Source organism: Stegostoma tigrinum, chromosome 47 (genome assembly GCF_030684315.1).
Source record: "Stegostoma tigrinum isolate sSteTig4 chromosome 47, sSteTig4.hap1, whole genome shotgun sequence".
NCBI lineage: Eukaryota > Metazoa > Chordata > Chondrichthyes > Orectolobiformes > Stegostomatidae > Stegostoma > Stegostoma tigrinum.
The window spans coordinates 2,090,900-2,117,761 of record NC_081400.1 but is presented as its reverse complement, the minus strand read 5'-3'; the positions used below and the strand labels follow the sequence as shown (position 1 = coordinate 2,117,761).

The following is a 26,862-nucleotide window of genomic DNA, read 5'->3' as shown; positions in this document are numbered from 1 at the left end:
ACCCCTCATGATTTTGTAGACCTCAATCAGGTCCCCCCTCAATCTCCATCTTTCTAATGTAAATAATCCTAATCTATTCAACCTCTCTTCATAGCTAGCACCCTCCATACGAGGCAACATCCTGGTGAACCTCGTCTGCACCCTCTCCAAAGCATCCACATCCTTTTGGTAATGTGGCGACCTGAACTGCACACAGTACTCCAAATGTGGCCAAACCAAAGTCCTATACAACTGCAACATGACCTGCCAATTCTTGTACTCAATACCCCGCCCAATGAAGGAAAGCATGCCATATGCTTTTTTGAGGTACTGTTCTCTAGATAGATGAGTGATGAGAAGAAGCAGGAATGTCTGTTCTGCTGGAAAGTCATCAGTCAGCTGCCAGTTTACTGCTTATTCCTTCCTTCCCTTTGCCCCAGAATCTCACAGTGAGAGAAGGGAAAGATTGCTGAGCACACTGGCCGAACTGTACCTCATCACTGGTTGGTGATTTACTGATTTGCAAAATGTGACAAATCAAGGACAAGCCAAGGTCCCAGCCTGACATTCTAGTATCCTTACTCATCTCAGGAAACTTCCTTACGGTCAGCTTCTGATAACGCAACCTGATGCAAAAGGTTCCTCACTGGCAGGATCGAAAGGAGGTATATGAAATGGAAAATGTGCAGTGAAATTAGAATTGCAAGGGGCAATATGGTGGCTCAGCAGTTAGCACTGCTGCCTCACAACGCTAGGGACTTGGGTTCAATTCCAACCTCGGGCAGTTGTCTGTGTGGAGTTCTCCCTGTGTCTGCATGGATTTCTGCCGAGTGCTCCAGTTTCCTCTAGAAATAATTTCACAGAGGCTGCTATCCCGTCAGCAACTCACTCTTTATTTACATGCAGGGCATCCTTGACACTGATCTACTTCCTTCAGAGCCAGCTGTCAGAGCGAACAGGATATCTGACTCTCCTGTTTATATCTGTCAACCAGGGCTCCATGATTGGACCAGCCTAACAGTCCCAATCAGGGAACTCAGATTCTAATGAGGTCCACTTAGCTGACCTTGTTACAATGCAGGGTTACAGGGGTAGGCTGGGTCTGGGTGGGATGCTGTTCAGAGGTTTGGTGCAGACCTGATGGGCTGAGTGGCATCTTTCTGCACTGTTGGGATTCTAGAACAGAAATGGTCGAAGAGAGCTTCTCAGTTCTGATGAAGGGTCGTGACCTGAAATGTCGAGTTTCCTGCTCCTCTGATGCGGCCTGACCTGTTGTTTTCCTTCAGCTCCACACTATTAACACAGTTGTATTGTGCTGTTTACAAGGTTGGAACATCCTGTTGGTGTTCTGCAGCCAATTTCGTATTTTCTGAAGTGTGGGACAGTTGTTTTGCAGGAAGTGCACAAAGAGCTCTTACAAACTGTAACGTGACTTGAGACCAGATTGGAGCACCTACTCTCAATGTCAAATAGCTGCCCACACTGCTCCCCACTAAATACACACAGAGTGCGCCATGACATTGCTGCATTCACCCGAGCAGACTACACCCTTCATTAGGAAGGGAGGAAGAACTGGGGAGGGGGGTGCTCAGAGAGCTTGGGGGATGCAAAAGGAGAACTCTCCCATGTGGACTGTCCACTGCCTGGGCACTGCGAGGGAGGACAGCATGCCAGGGACAGTGCCAGTGCTGGCCATGAATAGTCATTTGTCTGTCGATTCTCAGCCGGTCAGGGTTTTCTTGGTTACACTTAGGCTCCAGAACCACATTGTGCAGGCTGGAAAGCAACTTTAAACAGAAGACACAGAGACAAGATTCCTGGTAGCCACCGTTTTGTCACTTTGCTGGGAAATGGCAGACCAGATCATCTTTCTTTCTAGCTGCTTTGAGGGATAAGCAGGGGAGAGTTTCTTTTTCTGAGAGGGATCTCTTACACCCACCTGAGAGAGCAAACACAAGAGAGAGAGCATGTTGAGCCGAAGGTTTCCATGCTGTATACCTCTGCGACTCTGTGTTAGATTTAAATTCTCATCCCAACAGATGGCACCTCCGACAGTGCAGCGTTCCTTAAGTACCATACTGCTTTGGGAGCTCCAGCTTAGAATTTGTTCACAAGTTTCTTAGAAGAGATTTAACCTCATGACTCACTGTTGGTTATAGCTCAGTTAGCTGGATGGCTGGTTTGTGATCACAGTGACAGCAGCAGAGGTTACCATGAAGGGACCTTCTTCTGAACCTCACCCCTCACCTGAAACATGCTGACCCTCAGTTTAAATCATCACTAGTCTTCCCTGCCTGTCTGTTTCCCTTTCTCTCTCTTTAATGAAAGAGCAATCCTATGGTCTAGTAAGACTATGACAATTTTACTTTAACCTTCAGTGCACAGAAAGATTTAAATGCATCTAAGATCCCAGGATGGGGGAGTGGACACAGTACAAACTGAGATAGTAGGAACTGCAGATGCTGGAGAATCTAAGATAACAAGGTGTAGAGCTGGATGAACACAGCAGGCCCAGCAGCATCAGAGGAGCAGGAAGGCTGACGTTTTGGGCCCAGACCTTTCTTCAGAAAAACTCTTTTCTGAAGAAGGGTCTAGGCCCAAAATGTCAGCTTTCCTGCTCCTCTGATGCTGCTTGGCTTGCTGCGTTCATCCAGCTCTACACTTTGTTATCACAATACAAACTGAGAAAGGGCAGGTAGAGGATGAATGTACGAGAGAAAGCAAGCCATATCTAGAAAGGGCTCAGTGTGGATACAGTCATTCCAGAACTACAGCCATTCAAGGCAGATCATTGGAAAGACTGCTTGAATCTCGGTAACCTGCAAGGAGTTTAATTTTTCAGTCATCTAAATTGACATTTAGTGACAAGTTTGAATCCAAGGTGGTGGTGCCTTCAGTAATCTAGTAGTTGGTGCTGAGGACGCGGTGTGCAATGCTCAGGGGACGTGAATTAACTTAAGCATACTTCAAAGAAGATCACAGATAAAGCAGGATATTGAAAGCTGGTTGGGGGCCGGTTGCTGTTTGAGTCAGATGAGAGTGAAGCTGCAGCATTCTCAGTCACTGTACGGGATAGGGAATGGGAGACAAAAGGAAAAAAATAGGGAGAGGCAAAAGGTGAGGAAAGCAGGAGGAGAGACAGGCACAGGAGGCGAGGAAAATGGAAAGAGAAAGAGAGAGAGAAGCAACTGGCAGAATGAGGCAAAAATGGGGACAGAGAAAGCAAGTGACAGAAAGAGCAGGTGAGAGAAAAAGAAAGAGAGAAATGGACAATGAGAGACAGAGTGAATGAGAGAGAAAAACGGCAAAGAAGAGGGAGCAACAGCAAGAAGTGGAGAGGAAGAAAGACGAGGGTAGAATACAGTAGGGGTCTGAACGATGCAGGTTTTGTCGAGATTTGTAGCAGATTTGGCTGAGAAATGTGGCACGGTACAACTCGATATCAGGACAGCTCGATCCATCACGAGTGCTGCAGTGAGATTCTGGCCAGGCAGCAGCCAGTTGACATTGACTAAAGTTTGTTAGTCCCTTTGTTAACAGCCTGACTCACCTCATTTACACTCAGCTTTCTACCTTACCAGACAAGCTAGATGTCAAGAAAACTCTCAGGGCACACTCTGTGCATTGCACCCTCCCGTATCTGACATGTCCCACCATCATAGCACATTTCTGACGCACTTCAACGATGCTCCTCCATTTCAAGGCTGCATCCAGCATCTATCACGGTGATGTTCCAGTGAGGACACACGCCCTTCTCACAAACTGCACTAGGCTGGGTCTCTGACTGTCTGCTCACTTGCATAGTGCTCACTCACTCTGCACCTGCCTGGATGCCTTGCCTTGCCTTCCTTGTTGCACTTTGTCCCCTCAGTGATGCCACCCTCATTAAATCGCTGTCATTTAGTTCCGGCACAGAGGATGGAAGCTGGTCATGGTTCTCAGCAGGCTCTTGTGGGAACCCTGGCAATCATTCAAGGAAAGCCTTATGATACCAGTCAAGGGGCTTCTCTTCAGGGAGATGAAAATGGCTGGCACAATTGTTACTTTCAGTTCAGGGCACTGTCCACAGACGTGTGCCAATCAAGCACTTCAGCAGCCCTGATGGATGCAGATTAATAGTGTCCTGGGTTTGAGGTGGGTCACAGCAGGGGAGAGAAGAACTGGCAGGAATTAGTGAAAATGGTAAAGCATGAGCCTTGCTGAGAGGTGGGCACAGAAGCAGAGATAGAGTGAGTGGAAGGCATCATGATGTGAAGGTTCTGGTGTTGGACAAGGTCAGAAATCACACAACACCAGGTTATATTCCAACAGGTTTATTTGAAATCACAAGCTTTCGGAGCCTCTCTCCTTCTTCAGGTATTTGTGACACAGAATTTATCGGTAAAAGATCAAAGGGCCACCCCACTGACCGGGATGGATGGAACAAAACTGAGACGCTATTAAAGCTGTTGGAAAGTTTTAATTGATTAATATGTAAAGATAAATCCCTGAATTCCTTTCAAGTCACTGTCCTAAGAGAACTAAAGGTTTTATTAGCGTAAAGAAGAGGTGACATTTTAGGTCAGACAATGCATGTCAGTTGTGAGGCCTTGTTTAGAATCTGTTTGTGTTTTGGCTTGAGTCAGACTGGTTTTGCTTCTAAAGTAGGAATTTATAAAATGCCACATTGACAGACTATCTATAAATTATGTGCTTTTTCAAATTTACTCCATACATGTGTGAGCACGCACGTCTCTGTGTGTGTGTTAGAGAGAGAGAGCAAATGAGTGTTTGTATGTATATGTGAGGGGATGGAAGAGAGAATGTGCATGTGTGAGGGACAGAGACTGTATGTGCGTGCGTGTGTGTGTGTGGGGGTGAGGGCAGATTGCATGTGTGTGTGAGGGAGAGAGGGCGTACATGTGCTTACTTGGGAGACAGTGTGTATGAGAGAAGAAGAGTGCATCTGTCTTTCTGCGTCAGTGAGTGTGTGTGTGTGTGTGTGTGTGTGTATGAGAGTGTTTCGTGTGGTGGGGTCACCTGTAGTGCGACATGAACCGTAGATCCCAATTGAGGCCATCCCCATGGGTACCAAACTTGGCTAAAAGCCTCTGTTCGGTGATTCTGCGTCATTGTGCATCCTAAAGATCCAATGCCGAATGTTCTTGACCGCTGAAGTGTTCCTCCACTGGGAGGGAATATCCCTGTCTGGCGATTGTTTGCAAGAGACAGTGGCACTTACGCTGACAGATTGAAGACTTCCTAGATTTTCCCCTTGTCTGGGGCATGTTTCAGGAACCATGCAGGATGGCTCAAGACTGTCAGTACCTCGTCTGGGTGCACAGTGGGTTTTTAAAGTGGCAAGGTTGCAGGGAATACTCGTGAATTGCACAATATGCACTGAGTAGTGAGTTGTCCTTGAATGGCACATGTAAGACAGGGCTGGAATCAAGATGCGAGCAACACTGTAGAGGCCAGGCTAGATAGTTCATGAGGCAATTAATGGTAAAATCCAACAGAAAACCCGCTGGACCTCGCAGTGAAAAACCCTCCTAAAACAAAACTTGACACAGCTCAGACTTAGTCAAAAATATGTAAAATTCATCCCTTAGTGACTGATGAAGAGGCAGAGAGAGTAGACAGATAATGAGACAGAAATGGATAGAGAGAGAGATAGACAGAAATAGAGTAAGGCAGTGGGATATATCCAAAGAGGAGAAAGTAGTGGGAGAGAAATAGAGGGGGAGACAGAAGCTATGAGGGTCATTGGCTGAGAGAAATGGTAGAGCACAGACAAATAAATATGGATAAACAGTGAGGGAAGGCAGAGAAAGAGTGAAATGTAAAGAGAGGACACAGTGAGAGACTGAGCATCAACAAAAATTCTTTGAGCAGGGAACAGCAGTGTACTGTTCCTGTTGCCTGGGAAACAACATCAAAGTCCAGTAATAGCTCATTAGCTTCCTGGTGGAGGCCATTGAGTGCCACATGTGCAGTGAAGGGTATCTTTGTCTGAACACTCATTCAACACTTTTAAAACGGACAATTTCCCCAGTGAGGGGATTCTGTTTGCGAGACTCGATCTCAACTGTTTAAATCCGAAATGGCACCGGGGTTTCGTTTTTAACGCTGTCCTTTCCAAAATGCCTATCAGATGTGAGAACGGCTCCAAGGTACCGGGAATGGCTGCCATTCCCATCCTGATCCGGAATAGTTTGTTGCTGTAGTGACTCAGTGGCAGTAGGACTGGGTGTTTACAGAATGATGTGTTCACCTCGATAAGAAACCACGGTAGGCTGAGCCAAATGAAACCACCCCCATCGAGGCTTCTCTTCAGAAATAGGAAACACGGCAGCCAATTCGCACACAGTAAGTTCCCACAGGCAGCAATGTGGCTCTGACCTTGTAATTTTCATCTTAGACATTGCTTGAGTGTTAAAAGTTAGTTAGGCCACACAGAGGAACTTTCCCTGCTCTTTCAATGCGATCTTCCCTTTTCACACAAGATGATAGCTGGGATCTCACTTTAACAACTAATCCCAGTGGCATCACTGTAATGGAGTTTTAACTAGACTGTATGTTCATGAATTCCTAAGTGTTACTTGAACGAACCACCTTCTTGCTGAAAATTGAGAGTGGTGCTCAATGAGCCACAGCTAACAGGAGTGCCAGGGACCCAGGTTCAATTCCATCCTCGGGCGACTGTCTGTGTGAGGTTTGCACTTTCTCCCTCCATCTGCGTGGGTTTCCTCCAGGCGCTGTGGGTTTCTTCTCACAAAGATGTGCAGGTTAGGGTGGATTGGCCGTGCTAAATTGTCCCGTAGTGCCCAGGGATGTGCAGGTTAGGGTGGATTGGCCGTGCTAAATTGTCCCATAGTGCCCAGGAATGTGCGGGTTAAGGTGGATTGGCCATGCTAAATTGTCCCATAGTGCCCAAGGACGTGCAGGTTAGGGTGGATTGGCTGTGCTAAATTGTCCCATAGTGCCCAAGGACGTGCAGGTTAGGGTGGATTGGCTATGCTAAATTGCCGTGTAGTGTCCAGGAATGTGCAGTCTAGGTGGGTTAGCCATGGGGTAAAACTCCATGTGGAGTTACGGGGATGGGATGGGTCTAATTAGTTCAAAGGGTTGGTGTACACCCAATGGGCCAAATGGCCTCTCTCTGCACTGTAGGGATTCTACGATTGCAACACCTTCGTCAGAGAGGTAGTTTTTCAGTGTGGAAAGAGAGGTGTTTAGATTTAGAGAGAGAATTCTAGAACGTAGGGCAAACGAAATGGTTATAGAGAAGCCAGAATTAGAGATTGTGGGCTGAATGTGGTTACAGAAGCTGTTGTGGCATTGGAGTAAGGGCAGCTTATGGACTTGAACTGATATTCGCACTGGGATAATGGGGAATTCCAAAGGGACTGATTTGACAAGACTGCAGGAACAGACTGTGTTCCACCAAATGTTCGCCACCGGTTTCTGGGTTAGGACGCAGCAGGGCACTCTCAGGGGTGAGAGGAAGATGTTGGCACCCTGGGACCAAGGGCCAAACTTTCAAAGCCAAACGTTGCCACTTCACAGCAAGATAGAAATATCTGGTGCAATTCCTGCAATTGCCAGTTCTGCTCAGATACACCCTGGGAGGTATAACTGCCCAAACCCCTTAATTTCTCACCACTGGCAGCTCAACATGTCTAGCCTAACAGTATTCTGACCTTTACAGCCAATTGGAAAGCATGTAAACTCTTTACAACCACATTAGATGATACTTGACTGCCAATCTCAACCTTGCACCTGACCTATATCACATATCCTTTAAGACGAATAGATTTTTTTCCAAGTGATTTTGAGAAGCAGACATATCTTAAACAATTTAATCGTCAAACAGTACTACAAAGGACCTGCTCTTGAAACTCTTCATCTTGTACTCAGCGAGTCATACAGCACAGAAACAGACCCTTTGGCCCACTCATCCATATCAACCAGGTTTCCCAAACTAAACTAGTCCCATTTGCCTGCATTTGGCTTGTACCCTCTAACCTTTCCTATTCATATACCTGTCCAAATGTCTTTTAAATGTTGTAACTGTACTTGCATCTACCACTTTGTCTGGCAGCTTGTTCCATGCATGCACCACTCTGTGTGAAAAAGCTGCCCCTCAGGTCCCTTTTAAATCTTTCCCCTCTCGCATTAAACCTATGTCCTCTAGTTTTGAATTTCCCTACCCTGGGAGAAAGACCTTGGCAAATCTACTTACTCATGCCCCTCTTGATTTTATAAACCTCATCCACAGAGACTCTCCTGTGGTAGAAATTGGTGTGACCAATTGTAAAATTTGGCATTCTTGCATTTATTCTGATGACTACAAGATGGAAAGCCTCAACAGCATTTCTGTTTTTCAGCAAGGTTCAAACTGTGTGACAATTTGACAATTTATGACTCCTATAATACAACACCCACACACCCCCGAAACCCCAGCTTTCCATTTTTATTTGCTTGCAGCAGTGATATAAAGATTAAATCAGAATTCCCAAACGATCCAGCACTGAAGGCTTTACTGCCCTGACAACGTGCACATTCAAGAGATGTGGCTTTGCACTTTGTGTTGGAGCATTCTGCAAACAGTCCTTGATGTAGGAGCAGGATTTCAGCCTGTTAATTTGATCTCTCCTGACTTCAGTGCAGCTAAAAACCCACAGAAACTGTTGCAGCAGCTGCGGTCTAGGAGGTAAGAGTTATGGTTGTCATGGTTACTGAGCACTGGAAACCAATCGAGGCAGCAATTATTACCACTAAGGAAAAAAAATTCAGACTGAGCTCCACTCTGTCCCTCTCCTAACTTATCGATTTCCAAGCTGAATTTATGACCATTGCCAATGGGTGCAAAATGTTTACCCTCCCCCCCTGCTCACCACAGGCAAAAAACTGGAATGGAAATGAGTCCTTGTGCCTCACTCCTGATTGCTAGCAGGCACACAGGCCAGGGAGGTTCCCACCTACAACAAGTGTCAGTCCTGAAACAACAAGCTGTATGCTTGTCTCTAAGCCACAGAGCTGTGGGTTCACAGCCCAACTCCACTTTGAGACAACCAATGTGATCCTGAGGAAGCACCAAATTGGAGGAAGATCAGTTCTCAAGGAGCACTACACTCAGAGGGGCAGTACTGTGAGAGTGCCTCAGTGTCAGAGGGTCAGTGCTGGGGGAGTGGGCACTGTCAGGGTGTCAACACTAAAAGAGGATCGCACTGGTGGAGGGTCAGTGCTGAGGGTGCGGGCACTGTCAAAGAGTCAGCGCTGAGGGAGCGCCACACTGTCAGAGGGTCAGTACTGAGGGAGCGCCGCACTGTCGGAGGGTCAACACTGAGGGAGTGCCACACTGTCGGATGGTCAGTGCTGAGGGAGCGTCGCAATGTCAGAGGGTCAGTGCTGAGGGAGCAGGCACTGTCAGGGGATCAACACTGAGGAGCGTTGCATTGTCAGAGGGTCAGTGCTGAGGGTGCACACACCATTAGAGGGTCAATGCTGAGTGAGTGCTGCACTGTCAGAGGGTCAGTGCTGAGGGAACAGACACTGTCAGAGGGTCAGCACCAAGGGAACACCATAGCTGAGGTAATGGGCACTGTCAGAGGGTCAGTGCCAAGGGAACACCATAGCTGAGGTAATGGGCACTGTCAGAGGGTCAGTGCCAAGGGAACACCATTGCTGAGGTAATGGGCACTGTCAGAGGGTCAGTGCCAAGGGAACACCATAGCTGAGGTAATGGGCACTGTCAGAGGGTCAGCATTGAGGGAGTGCTACGTCAATAGAGCTGCCATATTACAGGTGAGGCTTTCAACGAACTCCTTGTCTTCCCTCTCAGTTGAGCAGACAAAGATCCCACAGCATTATTTTGGAGAACTGCAGAGCCCTACAGAAGCAATATTAACAATCCAACTGAAAAGCATCATTAAAACACGCCAACAGGTCTATGCCATTTGTGCGAGTTTGCTGTTCACGGACTGGCCCACAAATCTGCTCCATTACTACATCACTTGCATTCCAAGTCGTAAGTATTTTGATCTTGAAGTTGTGGCAGGATGCTATAGAAATGCGTGGTAATAAAATGTGAGGCTGGATGAACACAGCAGGCCAAGCAGCATCTCAGGAGCACAAAAGCTGACGTTTCGGGCCTAGACCCTTCATCAGAGAATGCGTGTTCTGTTTCTCTTTGGTCTCATTTATAGTTGATTCAGCACATCCTAAGCAAGAGAATGAGACGTACATACATTGGATACAAGTGCTATCAGAGCCAGACATTTGTACTTTCTCAAAGTCTGTCCACCACCTACAAAGGCAGAAGTCAAATTACCTGAGTGGCTACAGCTCCAACACTATTGTAGAAGCTCAGTACCATCCAAGAGAGAGCAGCTTGTTTGATGTCCACTCCATCCACTACCTTAAACATCAACTCCCGTAACAGCTGTATGTGCCACATATAAGACATATTTGGAATTTTCTCCCTCAAAAGGCAGTGGAAGCAGAATCATTGAATCTATCCAAGGCAGAGGTAGGTAGATTCTTGCTGTGTACAGAGTTGAAAGGTCATGGGGAGGTGCTGTTAGTAGGCAGGTATATGTAGTAAGCAAATCAACTGTAATCTTACTAAAGAGCAGAACAGGCTCAGAAGGCTCAGCACCATACTCCTGCTCCTTACTTTGTCTGCATTTACATACAAACTGCAGCAACTCACCAATTCTTCCTCAATAGAATTTTCCAAATCTGCAGCCTCTACCACCTAGGGAAAAGGACAGCAGGTACATGGGAACACCAACCCCTACAAGATCCTTCTCCAAGGCCCATGCACTGTCCTGACTAGGAACCAATCAGCCACTCCTTCAGTGTGGCTGGGTCAAAATCCTGCAACTCTCTCCCTTTCAATGTGACACAATTTATAAAGGCAGCTCACCACTATCCGCTCCAGGGCACTGACTGGTAAGATAGTTCCAAGCGAGGATGCTGAGCAGCTCCAAACGGAACTTGCAGATGGTGGCGTTCCCATGTACCTGCTGCCCTTATCCTTTTGGGTAGTAGAAGCCATAGATTTGGAAGGTGCTGTCTGAGGAAATTCAGTGATATGTTGCTGTTCCATAAATGCTCACGTACCAAAAATGAATGGGAAAAAAAATCATTGATCTCTGTTTGTGTTACTTTCTGTAACAAGTCTTACAGCTTGCAAATTCTGTATAACTTCAATCAATCACTACAATAAAAGGACTGAAGCCCACACAAGCTCTCAGCAAAGCAGCCAAGGACAAAAACAGTCAATAAAAAGCAAATAAGAACAAAAATCACCACTCATGGTAAAAAGTGGAACAGAACAGCCAATTTCAGCATTGTAGCATTGAACCTCAATAATAACCTGGGGTCACTCACTGTGGCACTGTACAGGGTCAGTGTTTATTCAGCAGGGAAAGACTCACTCTCTGTGTAACTGTACAGGGTCAGTGCTTATTCAGCAGGGTAAGGCTCACTCACTGTGTAACTGTACAGAGTCAGTGTTTATTCAGCAGGGTAAGGCTCACTCACTGTGTCACTGTACAGGGTCAGTGTTTAATCAGGGTAGGGGTAATGAAATTCTTCCGTTTGAGGTCAGTCCTGAACTGCACGACAGTTATTTTTTGCAGTGTTGAAGAAGGGCTACAGGATAAGAACAGAATAAGTGGATCAAACTGGACAGTCCGTTGGAATGATTAGCAAAGGCTTAATGGGCTGTGCAGCCAATGTGTAACACTGTATGCCTCTTTGATTCTATAAACATAAATGAGGGCATGTAAGAAAAAGCATGTATTCACAGTGAAAAGCAGTTCATTTCGGTTCAGAAACCCCACAAAATCTCTTTGAGGGCAAGTGATTATCGAGATTAAAGAAGGTGGAAAAGGTTCTGTTTGAAAGATTTATTGTCTTTCACAATGCTGGGATAACTGAAGTATTTTACCAAGAACTAAATATTTATTAAGTGTAGCTACTATTGTAATGTAGAGAACCAGGCCTCCAATTTACACATGGCACATTCCCATTACAGCAATGCAATACTACACAGATCATCTTTAGTTTTTAGTAATGCTTGTTGGAGAGATAAATAATGACTCTGGAACACCAGGATGAATCCATCAGTCTTCTTCAAAATAGGAGCTGTGGGATCTTCTCTGTCATTATGAGAAGGCAAGTGGAGCTTCAGTTTAAAATCTCATTCTAAAGACAAACTTCTGACAGTGCAATAGTACTGCACTAGAGTTAGCCTCAATTATCAGGTTCCTCTGGTGGAAATAGATTCCTCAACCTCCTGACGCCAAGGTACCAAATTGATTCATGGCTGACTGATCACAAATTGTGGCTACATGATACCAAAGATTGGGTCTGCTTAAGCAGGAGATTGTCTTTGAGAGGCATGGAGATAAAAATTGAATGATTCCACATCTGAAACAGAAGCACATTATTGAAGGTTCTAGGATGCCAGTGTGTGACTGTCACTCTCCCATCCCAATGTGTGTCCGGACAGGAAGCAGCTGAATCAATAGGGATGTGACAATCTGATCCTGATATCCCAGGTGCTTCCTGACAACAGAGGCAGGAAAGGTTGGGAGTGGAATTCTCACTGCATACCTCTGATACTGAGGTCTGTCACAGTGGTGGGATCTGCTTGGGGATGTGAGGAGATCCAGCTGGAAAGGGACGAGACGGATCATACAAATCAGAGTCAGGCACACCCTACAGATCCCTTAGCCAGAAGTAAGCATTTAATCAGAGTCTGTGGCAGTGTTTGATGGGGACAGTGCAAAGATAGCTTTAACTTTTATCTAATGTCTTGCTGTCCCTGTTTGATGGGATCAGTGTCGAAGAATTTAACTTTCAGTTTAAAAATGTAGAGGAGGTTTTTGTTCTGTGTCTAACCTCTTGCTATCCATGTCCTGGATGGTTTCATGGTTGACAGTGCAGGGGAGCTTTAATCTATATCTAAACCTGTGTCTTTCCTGTCATGGGAGTGTTTGATGCGGGGGACAATGTAGAGAGAGTTTTACCCTGTATCTAACCCCGTGCTGACCTTGTCCTGGGACTGTTGAATAGGGGCCAGTGTCAAGGCACATTACTCCATATCTAAACCTGTACCTTTCCTGTCCTGGGTGTGTTTGATGGGGCCGGGGTCGGGGGGGGGGGGGGGACACAATGTAGAGAGGGTGTTACTCCTTATCTAGACCTGTGCTGTCCTTGTACTGGAGATGTTTGATGGAAGAGAGAAAATGGAAACAGACTTAGAAGGACTGAGAAATGGAAATGAGATGGTCAGCCCAAGATAGAAACAATCAGATGAGGACTGACAGTGGAGCGGGAGAGGTGGTGAGGGAGAGGAGATGACCTGATTCTGATAACGCAAGGATGCTGGAATAAAGAGTGACAGATGTTTTAAGAAAACAATGGTGAACACAGAGCAAGGCAGTCTCCATTCAACCTTGACCATTTCAGTTTAAAGTCTATACTTTATAAAAGAAAAATCAACAATGAAACCTTTCCAGAGAGCAGAATTCCTTTTAAGTGAAACAATCTTCAGTGCGTTCCCAGAGCCCTCAAGGGCACTGAATTCTTTCCCTAAGATAGGTGATCAAAACTGCGCCAAAATAGTGATGAATTGAAGTTTAGTTATTATTCCATTAATAAAATATTTCACAGGAACAGCAGAGAAAGATTAAATATTAAAGTGTTCTTCTCGCAGATTGACTGTGAGCATTGATATTATTGAAGAATATCCTCCCTTGGGGACTTTTAAGTTTCCCTTCCTCAGGAGAGAAGTTGGCCTGGTTTATGGGAGTAATAAACCCAATACTGTGCAGCAACCACCAACCCCAGCCCTAGGAAAGGGACAGCATGAGACTAGATACAGAGCAAAGTTTCCTCTACACTGCCCCCCCCCATCAAACTCTCCCAGAGGTAGGGACAGCAGCAACAGAATTGTACTCCAGCACAGTCTGTTAACCTCATGGCCTGGCATATCCCTCACACAACCAATACCATCAAGCAGAGGATCAACCCTGGTTCAACAGAGTGCAGGACAGCATGCCAACAGCAGCATCAGGCATACCTAAAAATGAGGTGCCAACCTGGTGAAGCTACCAAACAGGGTTACATGCATGCCAAACAGCATAAGCAACAAGTGATGGTCTGAGCTAAGTAATCTCATAATGAACAGATCAGAACAGCACTGGCACTTCCAGTTGTCAATGATAGGGGCACAACTGAACAATTAACAGGAATAGGATTCTCCACCAATATCCCCTTCCTCAATGACGGAAGAGCCCAGCACATCAGTGCAAAAGACAAGGCTGAAGCATTTGCCACAATCTTCAGCCAGGGATCTGCCGAGTGGATGATCCATCTCACTTCCTCCAGTGGTCCCCAGCATTACAAATGCCAGCTATCAGCTAATTCAATTCATTCCACGAGGTATCAAGAAACAGTTGGGGACACTGGACACTGCAAAGGCTATGGGCCTGATAACATTCTGGCAATAGGACTGAAGACCTGTGCTCCAGAACTTGTTACTCCCCTAACCAAGGTTTTCTGTGCATTACAACACTGGCATCTACCTGACAATGTGGAAAATTGCCCAGGTATGTCCTGATCGCAAAAAGCAAGACATATCCAACCCAATCAATTACCAACTATCAGCCTACTCTTGCTCCTCAGCATTATCTTTTTTTTGTTGGTGGGGGGGGGGGGGGGGCGGCATGATGGGAAAAGGAGTCTACATTGACAGTGCTATCAAGTAGCACTTGTTGAGCAACAGTCTGCTCACTGTTACTCAGGTTGAGTTCTGCCAGGGCCATTCAGTTCCTGACCTCAATGGACCAGGAGTTGAACTCCCTTGACATCAGGATGGCATTTGATTCAGAATGGCATAATGGTACCTAGCAACAGTCCAATTAATGGGAATCTGAGGGAAAACTCTGCTGGACTGGAGTTATACCAAACACAAAAGAAGATGGTTGTGGTTGTTGCAGGTCAGTCATCTCAGCTCCAGGTCATCTCTGCAGGAGTTCCTTAGGGTAGTGTCCTAGAGGCCCAACCATCTTCAGAGGCTTCGTCAATGACCTTCCCTCCACCATAACGTCAGAAGTAGGGTTATACACTGATGATTGCACAATGTTCAGCACCATTCGCCATTCCTCAGATACTGAAGCAGTCCATGTTCAAATGCAACAATATCTGGACAATATCCAGGCAAGTAACAGTTGTGCCACAAAAGTGTCAGGCAGTGATCATTTCCAACAACAGAGAATCTAAGTATCACCACTTGACATACAATGGCATTACTATCACTAAATCGCCCCTATATCGATATACTGGGGGTTACCATTGACCAGAAACTCAACCGGGCCAGCCATGTCAATACAGTGACTACACAAGCAGGTCAGAAGCTGGGAATCCCGCAACGAGTAACTCATCTCTCAAAGCCTGTCCACCATTGACGAGGCACAAGTCAGGGGTGTGATGGAATACTCCCCACTTGCCTAGATGGGCAGCTCCAACAACACTCAAGGAGCTTCGACACCATCAGGGACAAAGCAGTCCACATGACAGGCACCCAATCCACTACCTTCAACATCTACCGTCTCCATAGTGCTCCTTCAACAACACCTTCCAAACGCATGACCTCTCTCACCAAGAAAGACAAGTGTAGCAAAGATATGGGAATGCTCATATATCCCCCTCCAAGCCATTCACCATCGTGACTTGAAACTAAAGCTGCTGTTCTTTCAGGGTCAAAATCCTGAAACTCCCTCTCTTAATGACATTGTGAGTCTATCTAAACCACATGGACTACAGTGGTTTAAGAAGGCAGCTCACCCCCACCTTCTCAGGGGCAATTAAAAATGGGTGATAAATGCTAAGCCCAATCCCGTGTCACCTCATCCTATGTCCAAATGAATACAAGCTAAACCGAGAGCTCAGATATGGGATCCTCACACCATCAGGGACTGAACACCCCACTTTGAAAGCCTGTTCTCTGCAAAATTCCTTCTGAGCCGTGCCGATAGTTCTGGAAGCATGCCCACTGCAACCAAGCAAAGAATTTGGCCAACTCACTTTCCATTCCCACCCATGAGTACACATTCCAATCTGCCAGATCACTTCAATCCACTATCCTGCTCCAGATTGCTGCTAACCAGCTCACTTCCCACATCAGTGGCTTCTTTTCACTGGTTCAATGGATCACTCTCTCCAGTCTGAGTCAGGAGGTGATGGCACCTGACTAACACATAGTCTGCAAACTCTGGGCAGATGTTAGGGATTGATGCATTGTCGAGCACACCATCCTCAGATCAAGGCAAGAAACACTCGCAAGTGGGTCCAAAAAGATCATTCCACACTATTTCTAACAAAATCACAGTGCCCTTATCCCCCAACAAACATTCCAAAACCAGATGTACAGGGAGCTTTACACGATATCTAACCCTGTGCTGACTCCTGGGCGTGTTTGATGAGGAGATGGTATAGAGAGAGCATTACGCTATATCTAACCCCATGCTGTCCCTGTCCTGGGAGTGCTTGATGGCGGAAGAGTGCAGAGGGAGCTTTACTTTGTATCCAATTCCACGCTGTTCCTTTCCAGGGAATGTTTGATGAGGGACAGTGTTGAGAGAGCTTTACTTTCAGTTTAAAAGAGTAAAGGAAACTTTGATATAACAAGGTGTGGAGCTGGATGAACACAGCGGGCCAAGCAGCATCAGAGGAGCAGGAAAGCTGACGTTTCGGGTCTAGACCCTTCTTGGAAACTTTACTGTGTGTTTAACCCCATGTTGTGGGAGTGTCTGATGCTGAAAGCAGATACAAACAATGCCTTGCATTTAGGTGGCTCTTAAAAGCAATAATATAACCAAGCTCTTCACATGAGCAATCATCAAACACAGTTTGACGAGTCACATTGGGACAGATGGCCAAAAACTCGATCAAACGGAGAGTTTTTAAAGGAACATCTAGGACATAGAGAGGAGAAAGTATGATGGAAAGAGAAAGAAAGGATACAGGGAAAGAAAGAAAATAACTGGAGCAATTTAAGATGCAGAGTTCAGGATCCCAGAAAGCTGAAGGCATCCATCCGGTGTGTGTCAGGCCAGAATTAAGGATGGCTATCAACATGGAAACGGGAGAAGGATTTCAAAAGAAAGGTGAGGATTTAAACATCAAGGCACTCCCAGACTGGGAGCCAGTGTGGGCTGGAGACACAGCACGGTGAGCTGGGTAGCAGTCTTATTGCATCAGAGCTTTTGGCCTTCTCAAAATCCCATACTCATAGACCGCAGAGGTGGGGCTGTTTGAGAGGGAAATGACAGCAGCTTGGAAAGAAAAAGGCAGTAGCCCAAGGAAAGGGTTCTGTAGTTAACATGGAAACCAGCAAGAGGAGATAGGTGCTTCCAGCAGCATGGTAGGTATAGGGGCTGTCATGAACAAGGTGGAATCAGTGAGAACATGAGGCAAATAGGGAAAGGGACTAGGAAAAGATCTGGATTCAGGGTTTGGGCAGGGGGACCTTTGGAGGGCACCTGGCCTAGTTGGAGTGTCATGGAGTTTTTGCAGCACAGAAAGAGGTCATGTGGTCCAATGTGACTGCACCAGTCATCAAACATCCACCTATTCTAATCCCATTTCCCAGGACCTGGCCTACTGCTTTGCATGCGATGGTATTTCAAAGTGTTTGTCCAAATATTTTTGACATGTCTTGAGGGTTTCCACCTCTATTGGGCAGTGAGTTCCAGATAGCCATCACTATCTGGGTGAACACCTTTTCCTCCTATCCCTTCTAAACCTCCTGCACCTTACCTTACACTAATTTTACACCCCTCAATCAGATCCCTCCCTCCCCGCCTTCTCTACTCTAATGAAAACAATCCTAGCCTTATCTTTCTTCATCACGGAATCCCTACAGCCCAGGCAATATCCTGCTGAATCTCCTCCATTCCCTCTCCAGTGCAATCACATCCTTCCTACAGTGTGGGGACCAGAACTGCACACAGTATTCAAGCTGTGGTCTGACTAATGTTATATCGAGCTCATCTGTCCAACCTGCTTAGCTCTTGTATTCAGTGCCTTGATTAATAAGGGCAAGTATCCCATACACTACCTGACCACCTTATCTGCCTGTCCTGCTGCTTTCAAGGATCTGTGGGGCTTTTAAGGATCCCTCTGAGACTCTGTACTCCCTACGGTCCCACCATCCAACATGTACTCTCTTGCCTTTTCAGTCTTTCCAAAATGCAGCACCTCACACTTTTCAGGATTAAAATCCATGCCAGGTCAACAGACCATCTCAAATTCAGTGATGAAAAAGGACCATGAACTCCCAGCAGTTAGTGCCTACCTGGACTTCCCTGGCATGGTAGGCGATGATGAGTCCCAGCAGGATCAATGTGGATAGGCTGATAAGACATTTCAGGGTGAGCGAATACATAGAGCCCTGAAAGACAGTCAGAAGACAATGTCATAACCAGCATTTTCAGATCAGAGTGCGATAAAGCTGCTCACCACTTCACCACAATCTTCACACTATCCATGTACACTCAGCCCCATCCTAGACTCAATCAGTCCTTCTAACTCCCTAAACAAAGCTGCTGGCACCCCAATGCCCACACACAATGCAGCTGGCACACCCGTACCCATGTGCTTGTAGACAGCTTGGCAGACAGCTCAATGTCCACATCCATGTCTACACAGAGCCTGGCTGGCTCCACAGTGCCCAGGTGCCTGCACATAGATTGACAGCAACTCCAGTGCCTGTGTGCACACGCGCCCCACACACACACACACACACACACACACAGAGCTTGGCTGTCACTGCATTACTTACACACACACAAACAGAAAACCCCAAAAGTCGCCAACCATCGCTCAGTAAACACTGGGAAATATTGCTGTCCTTTCTCCCAAAATGCAAAGCACTCTGAGGACCTCACTGAAAGAATTAACTTTGAAAAGAAGTGTAAGCGAGGCAATGAGTCCCATTAGGACTGGGAAGTGACAACTCTGATGGTTAGTAAGTGGCAGTCAAAAATATCTTTTGTTTTTACAGGAGATCCCAGTTAAGATGCAAGCAAATTTAGAATGGAGCCTTTAAAGTTACTGATCCATCCCACCCAGCAACAGCCACTTCAAATAGGAACAAGTTCCATTCGGTTAATATCCCATTTGTTCTGGGGAGGTACAGAATGTCATTCAAACTGACTCCAGCATATCAGGATTCCCTTTTCTCACCAGCTGCCACTGCTCATTCCCTTTAGTTACCTGGCTCTATCAGATTGCAAGCTGTTTCCTCTAGTCCTGACGTCCTACTGGGTATGTCACTCAAGCTGACAGGGTCTTCCCAAGGCCTCCTAGCTACGCTCACACACACACACACACACACACTTCAACTACTTGGTAGTGCAGGCCCAAAGGGCTAAATGGCTGCTTCTTGTTCTTAATGGACTCAGTGGGATGACCTTCCAACAACAGAAACACTGCCTCAGCCAGCCTTGAGGTGACCACCTAATGCCAACCTGAGGGAGCTCCAGGGGAGCCAGTTCATTCCTTGTAGTTTGGGTGGCACCTCGTCCGACTGAGAACGAGCAGACCCACCTGAAGCGCCACAGCCCAGACAGAACCAGCACAATGCTCAGCAAGATCCTGAGATCTTGTGTGGAGCTGGTTGAACACAGCAGGCCAAGCAGCATGAGAGGAGCAGGAAGGCTGACGTTTCAGGCCTAGACCCTTCTTCAGAAATGCTCAGCAAGATCCTGCTGCACTGTGGATGGTGTCAGGTTACACACCAGCGATTTGAATACCAAAGGTCCTGCCACTGAAGGTGCCCATTCAGGCAGTTGTGACTGTGGTGTTCCTCCACCCCAAACTCCACCACAGAAGCAATCTTCCTCATGCCACACCTCTGCCCCTTCCCCATATGTTTTTCCTTCCCAGCTAAACTAGCTGAATCCCTCTAGATTCAACCCACCCCCGCCACGTTCTCAGGCAGCACAGTCCAGATCCTAACCCCTCACTGCGTAAGAAGGGCTGTTCTCCGTGTCGCCATTCCTTCTTTGTTAGTTACCTTAATTATCTTTCTAACAATGAGTACATTTCTTTTTCATTCCTTATGTAGTCTTGTCCAGAGGTCTCGTGATTTTGAACATCTCAATTAAATCTCCTCTCACTGTCTCTTCTTCAGGGAAAGCAGAACCAAATTTCCCCATCTATCCGTGTTTGGATTCTTTAGTGCACCCTCACTAATGTAAATCTTAGGGTCATCACGGAGGAGGTTTTGCTGCCTCATTTCCTTCGAAACATTCCCCAGATATCCTTGCTGACACCCTCCCAGGCATTTTTCAGCAGCTCCCCATGTGCAGGGATTTCTAAAATAGCACACAAAAGATTATGGAGATAAAAAAACAGAAGGACTGAAAATCAGAAACAAAAATAGAAATTGGTGGAAAGGTTCAGCAGGTCTGGCAGCATCTGATTCCGGGGACGCAACTTAGAGGAGACTCAATCCTTCTGAGGCTCCGAGACTCTTCATTTCTCCCTTTAAGTGATCTTCCAAGACGATTGGAAAGTATTTATTTCAGGAGGACTCCTACTTCCTTTACCCCTTCAATTCTTGTTCTCTGACAGTGGAGATGTCTAGTCAAGGGTTTCAGTGAATTGACATTGGTCATAAAGCAATTCATCATGTCCAGGCCTGATCCTGATCATAATGCCTTCCCTTCCTCTGCAAGCCTACCACCCCCAACCCCGTACCAGTCTCCTCCCTGCGCCACCCTAAGAATTGGTAGCAGACTGACTAATCAGTGGCTCCTCTCTCAGCACAGCAGGAAGCTGAATCACACAACATGTCACTGACTGAATCTTTCCTGCATAAACAGTTTTTATTAAAACCTATTTCCTGCTCAACCAGTCCCCAGCAGAAGGATAATATGATAAGTCTATCCCTTCAGAATCTATTACATACATCCGAGCAGCTAAGAGATAAGTATTGCACTTAAAATCAAAGTTTAATCCCATCTCAAATTGCTCCAATACATATCTGAAATGCATTGGCAATCTCACAAAGAACTAGGGGAGCGTCAGCACTGCTGCCTCATAGCACCAGGGACCCAGGTTCAATTCCACCCTCAGGTTACTGTCTGTATGGAATTTGCACATTCTCCCTGTGTCTGTGTGGGTTTCCTCCAGGTGCTCCAGTTTCGTTCCACAGTCCAAAGATGTGCAGGTTAGGGAGGATTGGCCGGGCTAAATTCTCCCATAATGCCCAGGGATGTGCGGGTTAGGGTGGATTGGCTGTGCTAAATTGTCACGTAGTGCCCAGGGATGTGCAGGTTAGGGAGGATTGGCCAGGCTAAATTGTCCCGTAGTGCCCAGGGATGTGCGGGTTAGGGTGGATTGGCTGTGCTAAATTGTCCCGTAGTGCCCAGGGATGTGCAGGTTAGGGAGGATTGGCCAGGTTAAATTGCCCCGTAGTGCCCAGGGATGTGCGGGTTAGGGTGGGTTGGCCGTGCTAAATTGTCCCGTAGTGCCCAGGGATGTGCATGTTAGGGTGGATTGGCTGTGCAGGGATGTGCATGTTAGGGTGGATTGGCTGTGCTAAATTGTCCCAAAGTGTCTAGGTGAATTAACCATGGGAAATTCAGGGTTACAGAATTAGGCTAATGGGATTGGGTTTGGGTGGGATGCTCTCCGAAGGGTTGGGAGAACTTGATGGGCCGAATGGCCTGTTTTCCTGCTGTACGGATTCAATGATTCAGTTAATCTGTTTTTGATAGGTCTGCTTGAGGGATGAATTCTGTAAATTCTGACCCAGGACACAAGAGACAGCTCCCCTGTCCTTGTGACAGATGCGCTTGGGGATCCAACTGTATCCTGTTGAGAGAAATGAATCAAAACAAATCTCCTGTTTATTTGGGACGAGTGCCTTTCTTCAGTCCCCTCCCATACCCAGATTTGAAAGCATCAACACTCTGCCTTCTCTAGTCGTGCGCTGCCTAGAGGGATTTGAGAATATCCGTTGTAAGTATCCACTTTGCCTGTGGTGGCCAACAGACCCATGTAAAAAAATGTCCCAAACAACTGAAAAGTGCAAGAAAATGTATGACCCTAACATAGTTCCGGTCCATTGCTGGACCATGTTCAGCTAGCTTTTTATATAATTTGTTGTTTTGATCAGCAGTCCACAGTACCCAAGTTGCCCAGATGTGCATTGCCCTCCTGAGAGTACAAGGGCAGCTCGGTTTTGTGAAGTTGGCTGTAATTTATCCCAGTCCATTGAATCTACAAGGACTGACATGTGCATGGATTTAATCTCCAGATCAGGAGCTCCTTTGAAATTGAAAATATTAAACAGAAACTCAGCTCCGATTGAATTAGTCCATACGGTTAAGGTAAAAAAAATGCAAGACAGCACTGTACAAAGCCAGGTCTTAGAACAGCTTTGTACTTTATCAAAGGGGGATTTGTACATCAACAAAATAAAGGCATCCAGGCTCTCCCCAACCCCTCCAAATAGCATACAAAGGTAAAGTAAAACTTGTATTTAAATCATGACAACCCTCAAGGCATCCAAAGTGTTGGTAGCAGGAAATTGCTGATTAAAAAGGGGCTGTTGCATTCTGACTTTTCTTTCCTGTCAGGTCAACTGTAATGCCAACTCTCTTTTGCATAATCTCTCCCCATCACATGCACTCAAGGACCTTAACAGATGTCCTCCTCACTGAATTCTTCACATTCTGTTGTCGGATATTTAAGCAGTCGTACCCATAAAATCCAGCTGTCTGTCACCCAGACGCTCCCTATCTCCCAGATTGGCTGCCAACAGCCCTTACCATTATGAGGATACCTGACTTCGCAGCCTGAGAACAGTGTTGGGCCTAAGTGACTCAATCCCAGATCTTATGCCTTCCCAGGCACAGGAAAAATCTAGCTATGGAGAAAGTGGTCCGTGAATTCTCAACATGATCTGGGCAGCCAGATCGCAGTTGGACATGGCAAAGCAACATGACAGGGAGTCAGCAGCTGGAACTAGGGTTTAGCTCCTGGGTACCACTGTATCTAGCGTCTATGGCTGATCGACTTTAACCCACTCTACACTCCTTACTCTGCCAGATCCTCTAGCCTCTCCCTATCTCTGTCACCGCTTCTGCATTCTACACCCCCTTCCCTATCTCTGTCACCTCCTCCCACATATACACCCCCTCCCTATCACTGTCAGCTCCTCCAGACCCCTACACCCACCTCCCTGTCTCTGTCACCCCCTCCAGCCCCTACACCCGCTCCCCATCTCTGACACCCCCTCCAGCCCCCTACACCCCTTCCCTATCTGTCACCTTCTCTATCCCCCTACACCCCTCCCCATCTCTGTCACCCCCTACACCCCCTCCCAATCTGTCACCCCCTCCAGCCCCTATGTGGCCTCCCTATCTCTATCACCTCCTCCAGCCCCTTCCTATCTCTGTCACCCCCTCCAGCCCCCTACAACCCCTCTCTATCTTTGTCACCTCCTCTAGTCTCTTTAACCTTCCCAGAATTCTGTTCTTCAATTTGCACAGTTGAATATGCCAGGTTTCTGGACCTGAAACTCTGGAATTTCCTCCCTAAACCTTACAATCTCACATCTCTCTCTCTTACAATCTCTCTCCCTTTTATTGGGACAGCCAGCAACACCCATAACCCATTAACAAGTAAAAGAAATATAATTGTAGAAGATTTCGGGGATAAATGTCATATTAATGAAAGATGGTGGTCCAAATAGAACCCTTTTCTCAGAATCCCTACAGTGTGGAAACAGGCCATTTGGTCTATTGGATCCATACCGACCCTCTGAAGAGCATCCCACCAAGACCCAGACCCCTACCCTGCATTTCCCATGGCTAATCCACTGAGCCTGCATATCTCTAGTCACTATGGGGAATTTAGTATGACCAATTCACCCCAACCTGCGTACCTTTGGACTGTGGGAGGAAACTAGAGCACCCAGAGGAAACCACACAGACACGGGTAGAATGTGCAAACTCCACACAGACAGTCGCCTGGGGATGGAATCTGACAACAACACTCCTATTTCCATTCTTGAACATACAATCCAGGCATAGAGAAACTAAACTCAGGTACAGGATGCCAATTCTTGGAATTTTGTTCAGGAAGGCTATCAGGGCAGCTGAATGGCCAAGATCTAATGGAATATAACTTCACTGGACAATCTCTCAGGAATATCAAAAAACAAAGAAAATTACAGCACAGGAATAGGCCCTTTGGCCTCCAAGCTTGTGCCGATTCAAATCCTCTATCTAAACCTGTCGCCTATTTTCCAAGGATCTGTATCCCTCTGCTCCCTGCCCATTCATGTATCTGTCTAGATACATATTAAATGATGCTATTGTGCCCGCCTCTACCACCTCTGCTGGCAACGTGTTCCAGGCACTTACCACTCTCTGTGTAAAGAACTTTCCACGCATATCTCCCTTAAACTTTCCTCCTCTCACTTTGAAATCATGACCCCCTTGTAACTGAGTCCCCAACTCTGGGAAAAAGCTTCTTGCTATCCAACCTGTCTATACCCCTCATGATTTTGTAGACTTCAATCAGGTTCCCCCCTCCACCTCCGTCTTTCTAATGTGAATAATCCTAATCTACTCAACCTTTCCTCATAGCTAGCACCCTCTATACCAAGCAACATCCTGGTGAACCTCCTCTGCACCCTCTCCAAAGCATCCACATCCTTTTGGTAATGTGGCGACCAGAACTGTACACAGTACTCTAAATGTGGTCAAACTATCCTGTAGTTAGGAAAGACACAACTGGGAGTTTGTCCATAACGTTATTTAGGTGGAACTGAGAAACAAGAAATGGATGATCACCTCTGATGAAGGGTCTAGGCCCGAAACGTCAGCTTTTGTGCTCCTGAGATGCTGCTTGGCCTGCTGTGTTCATCCGGCCTCACATTTTATTATCAGGGATGATCACCTTGTTGGAATTGTATTACAGCTCCTCCCCCCCTCACCCCAGCAGGAAATTGTGTAGTAAATTGGTAAGGAGATCTCAGATATCTGTAGAGGAATAATAGGGTTGCAATGGCGGGGAATTTTAACTTTCCAAACCTAGACTGGGACTACCATAGTGTTAAGGGCTTGGATGGTGAAGAATTTGTTAAGTGTGCACAAGAAAATGTTCTGATTCAGTCTGTGGATGTACGTACTAGAGAATGAATGATACTTGATCTGCTCTTGGGAAATAAGGCAGGGCAAATGACTGTGGTGTCAGTGGGGGAGCACTTTTGGGCCAGTGACCATAACTGTATTTGTTTCAAAATAGTTATGGAAAAGGATGGACCAGGTCTAAAAGTTACAGTTCTAATTTGGAATAAGGCCATTTTGACGGTATTAGGCAAGACCTTTCAAAAGTTGTTTGGGAGAGGCTACTCTCAGGTAAAGGGTCTGTTGTGAAGTGGGAGTCCTTTAAGAATGAGATAACAAAAGTTCAGAGATAGTATCTTCCTGTTATGAGTGCAAGGCTGGTAGGTGTAGAGAATGCAGGATGCCTATAGAAATTGAGGTTCTGTTCAGAAAAAACTAAGCATATGTCGAGTACCGACAGCAGGGATCAAGTGAAGCCCTCAAGGAGTATAAGGGCAGTAGGAGTATACACAGGAGGGAAATCAGGAGGGCAAAAAGGGAGAGGAGATAGGTTTGGCAAATAGAGTCAGGGAGAATCCAAAGACACTCTACAAGTACACGAAAGACAAAAGAGTGACTATGGAGAGAATAGGGCCCCTTAAAGATCAACATGCCTGTCTATGCATGGAAGCACAGAAGATGGGTAAGACACTAAACAAATAATTTACGTCAGTATTTACTATGGAGAAGGACACGGATGCTAGGGAACCTGGAGAAATAAATACTGACATCTTGAAAAGAGCTCATATTACAATGGAGGCGGTGCTGGACAACTTAAAACGCATAATGGTAGATAAACCCCTGGGACCTGATCGAGTGTGGGAGGGGACTGCTGAGCCCCTTGTTGAGATATTAGTATCATTGATAGCCATGGGTGAGGTGCTGAAAGACTGGAGGTTGGCTGATGTTGTGCTGTTATTTAAAAAAGGTGGTAAGTAAAAGCCAGGGAACTATATACCAGTGAGTTTGATGTTGGAGGGGAGTCTGAGAGACAGGATTTACATGCATTTGAAAAGGCAAGGACTGATTAGGGATAGTCAAAATGCTTTTGTGTGTGGGAAATCATGTCTCACTAACTTAATTGAGTTTTTTGAAGAGGTGACAAAGAAGATTAATGATGCCAGAGCGGTAGATGTTGTCTATATGGACTTGAGCAAAGAATTCAACAAGATTCCACATGGTAGACTGGTTAGTAAGGTTAGATTACATGGGATCCAGGGAGAGCTAGCCAATTGGATACAAAATTGGCTTGAAGGTAGGAGACAGAGGGTGGTGGTGGAGTGATGATTTTCAGACTGGGAGCCTATGACCAACAGTGTGCCACAAGAATCTGTGCTGGGTCTACTGTTTTTTGTCATTCATATAAACGATTTGGATGTGAATATGGGAGGTATGGTTCGTAAGTTTGTAAATGACACCAAAATTGGTGTGTAATGGATGCAGAACAAGATTATGTCAGAATACAACAGCTCCTTGATCAGATGGGCCAATGGGGCAAAAAGTAGCAGATGGAGTTTAATTTAGATAAATTTGAGGTGTTGCATTTTGGTAAGGCAAACCAGGGCAGGACGTATACACTTAAAGGTAGGGCGCTGGGGAGTTTTGCTGAACAAAGAGACCTCAGGGTAGGTGGATAATTCCTTGAAAGTGGAATCACAGGTAGACAGGGAAGTGAAGAAGGCATTTGGCAAGT

The 26,862-nt window shown here is 46.2% G+C and overlaps 1 protein-coding gene and 1 long non-coding RNA gene across 3 annotated transcripts in view; one reads left to right on the top strand and one right to left on the bottom strand.

Moving 5' to 3' along the window:
• The window catches only part of LOC125449675 (small conductance calcium-activated potassium channel protein 3-like), an 87,523-nt gene that overhangs the window by 49,132 nt on the left and 11,529 nt on the right, over positions 1 to 26,862 (bottom strand). Inside the window, exon 2 of one of the 2 annotated variants that reach the window (XM_059643072.1) lies at positions 18,338 to 18,433. The exons of the other annotated variant lie outside the window; for it this stretch is intronic. Within the exon in view, the coding sequence (XP_059499055.1) occupies positions 18,338 to 18,433 (96 nt within the window). The remainder of the gene's footprint in view (positions 1 to 18,337; positions 18,434 to 26,862) is intronic. 2 annotated transcript variants of the gene reach the window in all.
• Positions 1 to 26,862, top strand: part of LOC132207459 (uncharacterized) — a 64,533-nt gene that overhangs the window by 27,304 nt on the left and 10,367 nt on the right. The window lies entirely within an intron of this gene.